The sequence below is a fragment of the Athene noctua genome, chromosome Z (genome assembly GCF_965140245.1).
Source record: "Athene noctua chromosome Z, bAthNoc1.hap1.1, whole genome shotgun sequence".
Classification (NCBI taxonomy): Eukaryota; Metazoa; Chordata; class Aves; order Strigiformes; family Strigidae; genus Athene; species Athene noctua.
In genome coordinates this window covers 20,541,756-20,556,490 of record NC_134077.1, presented here as the reverse complement: position 1 = coordinate 20,556,490, position 14,735 = coordinate 20,541,756, and the positions used below count along the sequence as shown (strand labels likewise).

Sequence of the window (14,735 nt, the reverse complement as noted above, 5' to 3'; positions counted from 1 at the left end):
TATTACAATTTGGAAACTGGACAAAAGTTTCCAAAGACAAGGCACAAAACTTCTGCCAAGAAGAAAATCTGTTGGTTTCTCCTGCACAGATTGAAGACAATTATATCTGCTCCATTCTGTGCCCACCAAAGAACACAGAAACTGGCAAAGGGGCAATGACAGTCTGGTAGATGTGTCCAGTCTTTCTCATTCAGCTGGGGAAAGCTTCTTCTCCTATTACCTTCATGGAGAAGCCCCGAGCCAACCATTGCTAATTATGTTTGGTGTAAAGATGAGAAGAACTCGTCCCTATGCAGTGGACACTACAAAGAGTTTTTTCAAATTCTGCTCTGAAAACTTCAGGCACTCCTCCCACTCTGCAACCCCAGCAGCAAAAGAGATGCTATTATATAGAATGTATAGGCATTCTGAAGCCCCATGACTACCTTACAGCTAAATAGATGCAGTCTATGCCCTTACTGCCACCAGTGGCAGCTACATCTGTGTGGGATAAATTGCTGGAGAATTCCTTAAAATGGATGTAATGAATCTGGACAAATAGCATAAGAGCACACTGCATTATATCATTAATAGTTTCCATAGTAAATTTATTAATCTATTTTAATTATATTCCCCACTTTTCTGTAGGACACCTTTGCACTGGGCTGCAGCAGCAGGGAAAGCTGACTGTGTGCAGACACTGCTAGAGCTGGGGATAGACAGCAGCCCTCGAGACATCAATGAAAACACTCCTCTGACATATGCAGTATACTGTGGGCACACAGCATGCATCAAGCTGCTGTCTCAGGAGAGCAGGTAAAGCAAAAGTTTACATCTTGATCACATGTTGCCAATGACTATAAAACAAATTTATAGCTTTTTGTGTGCTACTGAAGGGTTTAAGACTTGGGTGATGTCTTCTTGATTCATATGCAATACTCAGTTCAAGTTTTCCACCAAAATAACAACAGTAGAATTAATCATCTACTGAAGACTCATCACTGCAGTTACAGCGGTAATCTGCTGATCAGCAGAGAGTTCTGAACCAAGAAGATGTGAGTATAGCTCTTGCTCAGTCACCTTCTCAAAAAAATTGTCTTACAGAAAATTTCAGCCCTCAGACACATGCCTTCCTGTTTTTTGAAATCTGTATGCACTAGCTGTGTGTTCATGTAATCAGACAGAGGGATAGAATGAACACAAAGGCAGCTTCACCATATAGATGATAAAATGAATTTCAAGTTTTCATCCTCCAGGTAAGGGTTTAGAAGTGGTTTCCTAGCCTTCTTTAGTTCTCTACCCTGATTGTCTATTCTTATTCTGAGTTCTTCTCTGTTAGAAAGTATAATTATTTTACTACTGTTTATGATCTTCCTCTCTCTTTGTATTTCTCATGTTTCAGCAGCTGTCATTGAATTAACCTCAGTTCTTCAACTTTGATAAATGATCATTCACTTACAGAGACATTTATCATTACACTTCTTTGTGCTTTCCCCTTCTTTCCAGTCAGCAGCTAGTATTATTTCCTGTGTAACAAATTGTGAGATGTGAGTAACATTACCTCTCCCCCTCCTCCTGTGCTTTGCCTGTCTAAGTAGGCCTGCAACGTTGATTAGTCAAAATCTCATCTAAAAACCACTACAGCACCACTGTAGGTCATTATCTTGATAGACCTTCTGAAACCCTACTGGGAATCTTTAGTACAGGCAAGGCAAGGCAAGGGGAAAGGGAAAAGACAAAAGTGGAAGATGAAAGGGCAAGGGAAAGGGAAAGGGAAAGAGAAAGAAGGGAAAGAAGGAAAAGGAAGGCAAGGAAAAGAAGGGCAAGGGTGAGAAAGGGAGGGAGAGTGAGAGGGAAAGGGAAAGGGAAAGGGAAAGGGAAAGGGAAAGGGAAAGGGAAAGGGAAAGGGAAAGGGAAAGGGAAAGGGAAAGGGAAAGGGAAAGGGAAAGAAAGGGAAAGAAAGGGAAAGAAAGGGAAAGAAAGGGAAAGAAAGGGAAAGAAAGGGAAAGAAAGGGAAAGGAAAAGCAAGAAAAGGAATGATGAACTACTGCCTTTGTTACAGCATTAACAATGACTGTGCTGTTGGAAATAGCATTTTCTAAATATGACATAATACAAAGACCACTTGATTTTAAAGATCCCAGCACGTTCTTCTTTTATTACTGGATCTTGCTTCACCATTAAGAATAATGATTCTGCAGCTGGTAGATGCTGAAGCCAGAAAAGTTTGTTTTCCTGATAGTTGCACTGAGTCTACATTAAGATGAGTGCAAAGCAATTAACCCCACAAGGAAGAGTGAAGTAGCACGGTAAAATTTTCAGCCTTTGTTAATTATAAACTTGGAGTCCTAATTTCTGCCTCCTTGAACCACCCCACGTAGGAATGTATCTGAAAATATATACCCCATTTCATGGGCTAACACAGGCAGTATTCTTTTCATTATTTGCTAATAATGACATCACATTTTTATTTGTGCTTCCAGTAGACCTGAGCCAGTTCATCAGTTTCCCTCCCAGAACAACAGACTCCTAAAGAAAGAAGGACGATTCAGTATGCTGAACCACATCTTCTCTTGCAAAAAAAAGAAAGATTATCCAAAAAACAGTCAGAGGGAGAGAAGCAGAGACCAATATCCTAGAGAAGAGACCTCAGAAGTAGATGACATCATCACAACTTTTGATTCCATTATGGACACAAACTGCAAAGACATTCCAGATGAGCATGTGACCACTGCTGACTTTAAAAGAAGGAGCACAGACACAAAGTACCTCATACCAGAAAAGAAGCAACCAGAGTGTCAGGGACTTCTGCCTATCAGAACCCAGAGCCTCCCCCCAATCACTTTGGGCAATTCCTTCGTAACCTCTTCCCAGAGCACAACGTCAAGCTTCTCTTCCAGCACCAGCACCCACCACTTTGCATACAAGTCTCAAAAGAGTAGGAGTGAACACAACTTGCTGGTCCACAGAAGCAGCTGCCAAGGTTTGTTGGATGATCCCTGGAACACAGACTCTAACCAACTACTCTCCTACAAAGTCTGTACTAGGATTCCTTCAGACAAACTGATAAATGGCTTAAACTCTGATAGATCTCACCACGTGCTTTTGTGCCCTCCCCGTCTTCCGTCACTTCCCAGTTCTCCATCAGGTAATTTATTTCTTTCCTATCTCCCAAATCCTATAATATGTACTGATGTGGCAAGCTGAGTGAGAAAAAAATAGGTAAGTCTGACCCATGACTTTTCTATTTCTTTAATAAGTTTTTCAGGTTTTTTTCCCGTATATAGTAGCAATCACAGAGAGCGTATGGACAGGATATCAGCTGATACCTGAAGCAAGCTGCTTAGGTGTGGGAAATAAAAGATTTAAGTAAGTCTGATGAGTAAGCAAAAAGGCAGGTAGCTCGGAAGCATGTAAGGTACCTTAGCAAGGTAAGTGCCTCCAAATTATATATGTGCTTTGTGAATTGCACGTTTCCACCCAGTACCATGCCAGCTGCCTTGGGTCCACATTTAGTCCTGGAACTAGATGTGCAAGGGAACAATACTACACTAAAATCTCTAACTGTGTTGAGAGCTGCTTCTGGATCCAATCAGGTTAGTCCACATGTGCCATGCTGGACAGCTCTACACCATGCCACTTTCCCCTTATACACATATTCTGACTCCAGGCTCCAGTGTCACCCCTTCCCACTCTTCCCACCATGACTGCCAACTCTTTGGTCTAATGTGCTGATCTTACGGGTTCTCCAAAGCCGAATTCAGGTTACTAGATGTACGGAGATGGAGTAAATGCTTTTATGTTGTGGCTTGAAAACTGTAATGCAACAGAAGCAATGAAGCAGAGCATCAGAATTCTGAAGTGAGCTCGAAACCAGGGTTTGGCATAATTTGGGATCTCGTACTCTGTTGGACTCACATCCATGTTTAAATGATCTGGCTGGCTGGCTGACATGCATGCTGAAGTTAACTTCAACATATCAGTGTCTCCAACTTCACCTCCTTTGGGATTAGTCCCATGCCAGAAATAAACACATCTAGCATGCCTTCCAACCCTTGTAATACCCAACTGAACATGAAGCAAGCAAAAGCAATCCCCAAACTTACCAGTACACCATCACAAGGAGTAAACATTACACACTAAGTTAATCTACCCTCACCCCAACAGATATAAGCTGTTATCCTCCAGAGGGAAGAGGAGTAAACAGAAACCCTGTCTGAGAACCCTCAGTTAGGTCAGGTCACTATCTGAGCTTGCATGATAGTGCAAACTGTACTGACTTGTAAGTGAAGGGATCTATAAAATAGCAAATCTTTGTTCACATCTCTAATAATGAGAATAGACGTGGCAATTTCAGAATGACAAGACCATTCTACCTTGAGCAAATAAAGGCTGCAAAAAGTTTTTCAGGGTAAAAAGGAGCTATTCAAAATGTTCCACTTCCTGAACATCAGACCATGTTCCTGAAAGGTTAGTAGACCTTGTCTATAGGTGTCACTACTTTTTTACTGTGCACTCCTCAGCTATTAATTCAACCATACAAACCCCAGACTCCACATGGCTAGCAAGGATTGCTCCAGCACAACTCTTTCAATACTGAACTCTCCAAAGTTCAACTCACATGTGGAAGACAAGAAAACTGCAGGGCTTCTTTACAACCTAAATATAACAAGGTATGGTTAGGCTGAGATATCTGACATCATTCATGTTGACAGGAGGAGGAGGAATGAACTCAAACTGGATATACCAAGCCTGAGGACAACTGGGGAAATATTTCTTGGTGGAATTAGCTAGACTATAAATACATTTGATGTGGAAGTAACTACCATGTTATTTAAAGTGTGATTATCTATTTTCCTTAAGACTAGAATACTGCATGGTTAAATCCTTGTTTACTCTGGACAGAAGGACAGGTGCTTTCTATGAATGCCCTATGACAAAAAATTGCAACCAGCTGAGTCAGGATGGACCCTATGCATCCACTCAGTGCTCCATAATCTGCACAGGGACTCAGTATAGAACCAGCAGTCTACATGCATGAATGAGAGCAAAATTGTATCGATTATGGGAAATCTTCTAATTGTTACTATGGAAGCTATTTGTATGTCCAATGGAAAAGTAACTCAATTTACCTCTGACAGTTTATTATCTCCCTCAGAGAAAAAAAAAAAAAAAAAAAAAGCCTCAGTCTGCTTTAAGCCCAGTTCTCTGTGTACCATTTAACAAAACTTTCCAACGGTAAAAAATTCTCATAGCTGACAAAAAGGACTTCCACTAAAACATGTAAATTAAAAATCTGTAAGGAGGCAGAGTGTCTGACAGGAATACATTGCACAACCCAGATACTGTCTAACATTTCTTCATGATAAAAAGATCTGCTTATCCCTCTTCACACCTATGTGTGTGGTTTAAATCTGTCCGACTCTGTAATTAAAGCCACCTGACTTGTGAATGAGAAGTGCATTTACTGTATGAGCTCCAGGGCTTCCAGGTCTCCAGTGCACTGTGCCTGCTGGACTTACAGGGATCAGAAGCAAAAGTAAGCCTGGCTCTAGCCCAGCTGGCAGTGATGTGCAGGCAGCTCTCTCTGAGGGAAGATATTTTCTTATCATTTTTTTCTGAGGAGGCCTAGCTGAGGGAAAAAATACATGGTCTTTGAAGGACAAAGAAGTGTTAATACTCCATTTCTCCTGTCATAACTGTGGGGGCTACAATTTCCTAATCACTGAATATCCAGGGTAGGATTATGGGTGTCAATAATCTAGGAGAACTCAATTTGAAAATTATTTTCTCAGCTGACACACAATGTTGATTGTCTTGCATGACCATGCCTTTCATTGAAGTCAGAGCTAATTTTTGCTTACTGCTACTAAGGCAGCTGGCACATAGATGGGGACTTTTTGACGGGTTTTTTTTCTGTTTTCTGTGCTCCTGGAAGTGAAAGATGAGTCAAGTTACTAGCTGAGCCTTAGCACTTACATAAAGTGGGGGGGTTGCTGTAGGTAACAATGAGATTTACCTTACTATCATGCCACTGGTTTCTCTCAGAATAACTGCTTTGTCTTGTCTCCGCTGGGAAGAGCAAAGATAGATTATACCAAAAACTACTGGCAGTATCACAAGAGTGCTTGCCAGCCACAGTGCTGAGCTGGCATCTGCAATGAAGCATTTTGTATTTATGAGCTTTGCAATCATGCCTTTTTGCAAAATGTACTGCCATCTACTTTCCACAGGGAAAATGGTGTTAAGTAGAGAAATTTCAAGTGATAAGGTAAAAGGAAGCCTGTCTCAAATATAAAGCAGCTCTTAGCACCCTCTAACCAGATGGAGTCTCCTTCTATCACCAAGTAATCTTTTAGATTACTAACCTTCCAGGTCTAAGGCAATACTTTATTACAGGTTTTATTATAGCAGTTCAGTATCTTCTATTTGCTTGAACAGGTAATGTAAAAATAGGCTATTATTAAACTCATGTTGGCGTAAGGAGTATGGTATAGTCCAACAGGAACCACTTCTTGACCAGGAAAGAGTAGAGCAAAGCTGATCAGTGTGGCTGTTTCCTTCTCAAAATGAAGGACTGATTTACAGTGGGACATTCATCATAACATTTACAACTTTTCCAGAAAACACACCACAATGTGGTTCACCTACCTAAATGCAAGGAAAATCAAAGAACAACCTGTAAAAAATGTCAGTAAATCAAATACAGAACAGTCCTGCATTTTGTAGTAATGCAATTGCCTCCTTTCCATTTCATTAAAAATAAATGCCATCGCAAATATGCTCTTGAGGATGACAAAGATCATGACTTAAAAAAAGAAAAACTTTTTTCTCTGATGTCATATGGAACAGATAAAAAGGAAGAGCAGATAATACTTCCACTTGATGCCAGAGCTTTTAGACAAAGATTCTTTTCCAAGCATTCATATCAGCCTTACAAACATGATTATGCTTTGTACTGTTGTTTTGCTGCCAGATATCACCATTTATGAAATAACCATATCTCTTGATAGAAAAAATAACCTCTGATCATCAAAGCCATGATGATACATACATAATAAACCGTTAGTTCTCAACATAAGCATTACTGAAAACAATATAACTTGAATTGCATTAATGGGAGCAGCAAGCTTGATTCTCTACTATTCTGCAATTTATTTATTTATTTGTGCACAATGGATGAGATGTCTAGAGAAGATGTTTAATAACATTACACCCCATTTTTGATCACACTGGAGAAGTGTTAAAGACTAAATGAGGAGTAAAACATGGGAAAAATAAAACAGTCTATTCCTATTAAACACAGCTCAGCCATAAGAGATTCTTCACGTTTTAGCCCAATACGCGTCAGTTTTACCCATGGATCCAGTAGATTGATTGTTTAACAACTGCTGTGGCATTTGGACCAGAATCTTGCTCCATGCTGAGCTGAAGGCTGCACTACAACATGAGGCTTTGTCTGATAACTACTTTAGCTCCTTTCACACAGAATCTATTTAGTTAGTAACACAGTAACAGCAGGCTTGAAGTCTTGACATCCACTTCAGGGCACCTCTAGGAAACTATTCTACAACTATTTTCCTATAGCTTTATCTTGCACAGACCAGCAATACAGAGGTATTTACAACTACCAACTACAAAGCCACAGAGGCAGTTTATATATGTGCATTTCTTCCTGTCGCTTAAGATGTCCTGAACATCCAGCTTGTGTCCCCCTTGTCTCTGGGTGCCAACAGAGCACATGCTTGCTCTGCAATGAGCTATGTTGCAATGCCATGTTGGATGAGTGAGCAGCTGTTTGGCAAGAAAACTCACGATCCTTTACAATGTTCATCTCAGATATGGGGATAACAAAAAAGAAAAATTAGAGGGACTCAAGCATCACAGAATAAGATAAAATCAGGTAAAGAATCTGGGGAAAATTTTGATTTGGTGCTTGAACTTCTACATTTTTGACAGTATTTGGTGTGTCTTTATGTAGTGAAATGCATTACATCATCTAACATACTTTTTTAATAGTACTAGACCAAAGTTAACTTTAATCTTAGCCAGTGAAATGCCGTGGTTAGCCAATTAACCCTTCATTTTTCACTACCTATTCTTCTTGTTAAAAATGAAATTGCCATAAACACCGTTCACTCAGAATCACTATCAGTTTATATCAGTTCTGCTGTTTTCATCTGCAGCAAAATGCTCTCAGATCTCATCTCTACTGCCGATAGACTTCCATCCATTTAATTTTCCAACCAGCACCTGAATTCAATTTGTATTCTAGTATTTAGAAAGGCCAAGACCCTATTAGAAAAGTTTGCAAACTAAAGCTTTGATTTTGAAAGCAAATCCATCTAGTTGAACCTTTGTACAAATTCGGTGTCCAAATATTCTTACATGGACCTAGTTCACAGACTGTGCCTATTTTAAGATGAATTGCTGGATTATATGAGAGGAAGTGATAAGGGTACACACGAAGGTTGTACTAAATCCATCACTCTTTGTAATGAATTTAAGAGAACCAAAGCAACAGCTTTTTCAGTCAGTGGTTTCTTGTTATTACATATCTCTGAGACTTACCATAGATTCATAGAATGGTTTGGGTTGGAAGGGACCTTAAAAATCATCTAGTTCCAGCCCCCTGCCGTGGGCAGGGGCACCTTCCACTAGCCCAGGTTGCTCAAAGTCTGATCCAACTTGGCCTTGGACACTGCCAGGGAGGGGGCAGCCACAGCTGCTCTGGGCAGCCTGTTCCAGTGCCTCACCACCCTCACAGTAAAGAATTTCTTCCTCATATTTAATCAAAATCTACCCTCTTTCAGTTTAAAACTGTTACCCCTTGTGCTATCTCTACACCGCCTGATAAAGGGTCCTTCCTCATCTTTCCTGTAGCCCCCCTTAAGTACTGGAAGGCCACTAAAGGTCTCCCCGGAGCCTTCTCTTCTTCATGCTTAATCCCAACTCTCTCAGCCTGTTCTCATAAGGGAGGTGCTCCAGCCAACTGATCATCTTCATGGTCTCCTCTGGACCCACTCAAGCAGGTCCATGTCCTTCTTGTGTTGGGGGCCCCAGAGCTGGACACAGACTCCAGGTGTGGTCTCACAAGAGCAGACTAGAGGGGTAGAATCACCTCCCTTGACCTGCTGGCCACACTCCTCTTGATGAAGCCCAGGACATGGCTGGCTTTCTGGGCTGTGAGTGCACATTGCTGGCTCATAGTCAGTTTTCCATCCACTGATACCCCCAAGTCCTTCTCCTCAGGGCTGCTCTCAATCTGCTCATTGCCCAGCCTGTATTTGTGCTTGGGATTGCCCAGGCCCATGGGCAGGACCTTGCATTGGCCTTGTTGAACTTCATGAGTTTTGCATGGGCTCACCTCTCCAGCCTGTCCAGGTCCCTCTGGATGGCACACCCCTTCCCTCCAGCGTGTCAACCACACCACACAGCTTGGTGACACTGGTGAACTTGCTGAGGGTGCGCTCAACCCCACTGTCCATGTCACCAACAAAGATGTTAAACAGTTCTGGTCCCAACACTGGCTCCTGAGGAACGCCTCTCATCACTGCTCTCCATTTGGACATTGAGCCATTGAGTGCAACTCTCTGAGTGTGACCATCCAGCCAATTCCTTATCCACCAAGTGATCCATCCATCAAATCCATGTCTCTCCAATTTAGGATGTTGTGTGGGACAGTGTCAAATGCTTTGCACAGGTCCGGGTAGAGGGTGTCAGTTGCTCTTCCTTTATCCACCAATGCCGTAATCCTGTTGTAGAAGGCCACCAAATTTGTCAGGCTTAATTTGCCCTTACTGAAGCCATGTTGGCTGTCACCAATCACCTCCTTGTTTTCCATGTGCCCTAGCGTTGTTTCCAGGAGGATTCACTCCATGACCTTGCCAGGCACAAAGGTGGGACAGACTGGTCTAAGTAAGTTTTCTTTTTTTCTAGAAGTCAGAGATCTGCAGTGCACTGTATTATTTACAATTATTTTCATGTGGTAACAGACTATCTTTTTTCTTTCACAGGTAAAAATTTTCAACAGATGTCCACAGACCAACCCAAAATAAAAAATCTTACTCCTGTACGAAACAGCCTAGCTCCCATACCCAACCACTGTGCTCACAAAGGTAAGTACAGGCAAGTCTCAGTTACAATATTACACTGTGTGCCTCCATCACTGGCATCTGAGGGCTTGAGAGAGATTTCATGTTCCTTTCTCACAGCATCGTAGAATGGTTGAGGTTGGAAGGCACTGTGATGATTTAAGCCATGATGGGACCAGAGTCCACATTGCCGTTGCCCCTCCCCTCCCCTCAGCTGGTCGGGCTGGAAGTGAGGCACAAACCCTGGGTTAAAATAAGAAGAAATTTAATACAACGGTGTAATAAGCAATCTGAACAACAACAGTAGCAATGATAGCAACAATAAACAGCAATAACAGTAAGCAAGACAAAAGATATACAGAGAAATACTGCAATGGTTACGGAACAAGCCTGCCGTGAGCTCCCCGCCACCAAAGACACCAAGGAAAAAAGTTCACGCGCTCCAACCTGACGTCAGCATGGTATGAATAACCTGGCTGGAGATCCCTTCCCCCTTCTGTGCTGGGGAAACTTAACCCTATCCTAGCTGAACCAGGACATAATCCACCCCTTTGTTCTATACCATCTGCATCATGTCCAGCTGCCATTTATCAGTTAACAATAACAAAGTAATAATTTACAAAGGCACAGCATAATTCACAGCATGTTCTCAGCCAGAATCAAGTCCCCCTGTGGTACACATCGGACCTCTCTATTGTCCTGCATCACCCACCAGGTGCACCCAGGTCCTTGGGCAAAAGCAATCCCGTGGATGGGTTTGCCTTTACCTTTGTCTGGCGCAGGACTAAACCAGAACATTTTTCCCAACATATTCCTCATGCGCACCACAGGGACTTTATCCCCATCTACAGCACGTGGAGGTTTCGACTGAGCCGGGCCAGCTTGACTGGCAGATCCTCTTGTGTTGACTAGCCAGGTGGCCTTTGCTCGATGCATGTCCCAGTCTTTGAAGGTCCCACCTCCCAGTGCTTTCAATGTGGTGTTTAACAGTCCATTGTAGCGCTCAGTCTTCCCAGAGGCTGGTGCGTGGTAGGGGATATGGTAGACCCACTCGATGCCGTGTTCTTCTGCCCAGGCATTTATGAGGTTGTTTCGGAAGTGGGTCCCGTTGTCTGACTCAATTCTCTCTGGGGTGCCGTGTCGCCACAGGACTTGGGTTTCAAGGCCCAGGATGGTGTTCCGGGCCGTGGTGTGGGGCGCTGGGTAAGTTTCCAGCCATCCAGTGGTTACTTCGACCATTGTGAGCACGTGGCGCTTCCTGTGGCGGGTCTGTGGCAGTGTGATGTAGTCGATCTGCCAGGCCTCTCCATATCTATATTTCAGCCATCGCTCTCCATTTCGCTGGGGCTTCACCTGCTTGGCATGTTTGATTGCAGCACACGTCTCACATCCGTGGATGATCTCTGCAATGGTGTCAATGGTGAGGTCCACCCCTCGATCTTGAGCCCACCTGTATGTTGCATCTCTACCTTGGTGGCCCGAGGTCTCATGGGCCCACCAGGCTATGAACAGTTCACCTTTGTGCTGCCAGTCCAAGTCCACCTGAGCCACTCTAATCTTAGCAGCTTGGTCTGCCTGCTGGTTGTGTCGATGTTCATCAGTGGCCCGACTCTTGGGTACATGGGGATCCACATGGCGCACCTTCACAACGAGGTTTTCCACACGGGCTGCGATGTCCTGCCATACTTCAGCAGCCCCAATGGTTTTACCCTTACGTTGCCAGTTGTTCTGCTTCCATTGCTGCAGCCATTTCCACAGGGTATTCGTCACTGCCCACGAGTCGGTGTAGAGGTAGAGCCTTGGCCACTTTTCCCACTCAGCAATATCCAAAGCAAGCTGAACGGCTTTCACCTCTGCAAACTGGCTCGATTCACCCTGTCCCTCAGCAGCTTCAGTGACCCGTCGTGTGGGACTCCACACAGCAGCCTTCCACCGTCGATGTTTTCCCACAATGCGACAAGACCCATCAGTGAACAGGGCATATCGCTTCACCTCATCCGGCAGCTCGTTATATGGTGGGGCCTCCTTAGCACGTGTCACCTCCTGCTCTGGTGACATCCCGGAATCTTTGCTCTCTGGCCAGTTCGTAATCACCTCTAGTATCCCTGGGCGGCTGGGGTTCCCTATTCGAGCCCGTTGTGTTATCAACACAGCCCATTTACTCCACGCGGCATCGGTTGCATGATGCGTGGAGGAAGCCTTTCCTTTGAACATCCACCCCAGCACCGGCAGTCGGGGTGCCAGGAGGAGCTGTGTTTCAGTGCCGACCACTTCTTGTAAGAATGCTTTACTGGTCCCCTCAAGAGGGTCAGACATAACGTTGGCCATTCTATTCTGTCTGGGGGATTTCCAACTGGACACTGGAGCTGCACTTTTCTTGGAGGACTCCCCTTTTGTGATGGTCTTCCCTTTCAGCTGCTCTACTCGTGCAGCTAGGGCGGCAGTGGGCTGTCCATCCCACCTCCTCATGTTTTCTCCATGGTCGCGGAGGAAAAACCACAGGGTGCCTCGTGGTGTGCACCTTCTGCTGCCTTTCCCTTGGGTGGGGAAAAGTTTACTTTTAATGGCTGAGACATCAGCCTGTGCAGGTGGAACGTAGGACATGTCCTCTTCCATTTTCTGGGCCCTCTGAGACAGTTCCTCCACAGCTGAGACCCAGGAATGCTGAGATGAAGGGAGATTTCCCTCATATTGCCGGAGCTTGCCAACCACTCCGTCCACTGTCAGAGTGTGGGTGTCTGTCCACCAGGACACTATTGCCAGTGCTTTCGAGTGTGCTTCTGGTGCGCTCTTCAGGAACTTTCGCCACATCAGGTGTGTGCAAGGGGCCTGATCTGGGTCCATGGGTGACTGCTCATCATTCTGATCACCATAGATCATCTCAAACACAGCCAGTTCCCTGAGGTTCTGGATGCCCTTCTCAGTGCTGGTCCATCTGCCTAGCTGACATAGGATGTCATCCTTGTAGGGGTGCCTCTCCCTTACACTGAGCAGGAGTCGCTTCCAAAGGCTGAGGGTTTGAGTCTGTTTCCCTATTTCCCTATCAATGCCAGCATCCTTGGCCAAAGATCCCAGCTGCTTGGCCTCTCCCCCCTCCATTTCAAAAGCACTGGCTCCATTGTCCCAGCATCGGAGCAGCCAGGTGCAAATCTGCTCGCCTCCCAGGCGGCCGAAATCTCTCCGCATATCTCGCAGCTCAGTCGGGGATAGAGATCGGACGATCACCTCTGGCCCTTCCTCCTGTTCCTGTGCTGGGCCTGGCTCATCCCCATCCCTCACTTTGCGAACTGACTTTCTGGTATATTTTGTTTTCTGTATTGGAGCGACTGACACTGGCCCTGGCTGTCTCTCTGGCTCAGTCGCTGTGCTGGTGGAGGCGGCTGAAACTGGTTCTGCCTGTTCCCCCAGCCCAGATACTGTTCCAGTAAGTTCACTCCAAGATCCTGTAGCCCTTTCTCCCCCTTGAGGGCAGTGGGTGGTATTAAAGAGGACACGGTATGCATGGGCAAGTACCCAACACATTGCAGCGATTTGTGTCTCCTGGGTTTTGCCAGCTTGGTAACACACCCTTTCTAACCATTCCATCAGCTTCTCAGGGCTCTGCATTTGTTCAGGAGTGAAATTCCAAAGCACTGGAGGTGCCCACCGACTCAGGCCTTTGCCCATCTTTTCCCACACCCCTTGCCACTCACTATTATCTGACCTCGGGTCAGGTTTCCGGGCACTGCCATTGTTAGAGAAGTGCTGCATGGCCAAAACCAAAATCAGGCAGGCATTCAGAAGGCATTGTGCCACAATCACACTGGCCTGCAGGCTCCAAGGATAATTGAAACTCCCCAAAATCGAGAGGATCTCTTCCCCTGGCTCACCCATAGAGGGGGTGAGACCCCTAACAACAGCCCAGGCAGCAAACAGGTACCAGCCCGCCCCCACAAACAGCGATACAAAAGCATTATAAGCAGTCAGTGGCCCGTATAACAACATAAGATCCTTTATACCTTTTTCCACCGATAACAAACGCCAGCACTGGGATCATATACTGGATATAAGGAATAATCCAGCCCCATCACGCAAGCAAGTGTGCCAGCATTGCAAACATTTTCTTATCAAACAAATACAAACAGAAAAATTACACCCAACAGATTGCTCTAACACACTCTGGTCAGGGTCTGTCCCTTTTTGATTCTTATTTCAACCCAATTCATGCCCCACGTTGGGCGCCAAAAAAGGCTGTGATGGTTTAGGCCCTGCCAAGACCGGAGACCACGTTGCCGTTGCCCCTCTCCCACCTTCAGCCAGTCAGGCTGGCAGTGAGGCACAAACCCCGGGTTAAAATAAGAAGAAATTTAATACAAGAGTGTGATAAACAATCTGAACAACAACAGTAGCAATGATAGCAACAATAAACAGCAATAACAGTAAGTAAGACAAAAGATATACAGAGAAATACCGCAATGGTTACAGAACAAGCCCGCCATGAGCTCCCCCCAATGAAAGACACCATGGAAAAAAGTTCAAGTGCTCCAACCTGATGTCAGCATGGTATGAATAACCTGGCTGGAGATCCCTTCCCCCTTCTCTGCTGGGGATACTTAACCCTATCCTAGCTGAACCAGGACAGGCACCTTTAGAGATTGTCTAGTCCAACCCATCTACCCATAG

At 44.7% G+C, this 14,735-nt stretch overlaps 1 protein-coding gene across 2 annotated transcripts in view; it reads left to right on the top strand.

Moving 5' to 3' along the window:
• Window positions 1-14,735, top strand: part of ANKRD55 (ankyrin repeat domain 55) — a 53,541-nt gene that overhangs the window by 31,061 nt on the left and 7,745 nt on the right. For both annotated transcript variants that reach the window (XM_074932176.1, XM_074932177.1), the window contains exons 8-10: window positions 628-795; window positions 2,463-3,127; window positions 9,996-10,097. In XM_074932176.1, coding sequence (XP_074788277.1) covers window positions 628-795; window positions 2,463-3,127; window positions 9,996-10,097 — 935 coding nt within the window. The remainder of the gene's footprint in view (window positions 1-627; window positions 796-2,462; window positions 3,128-9,995; window positions 10,098-14,735) is intronic.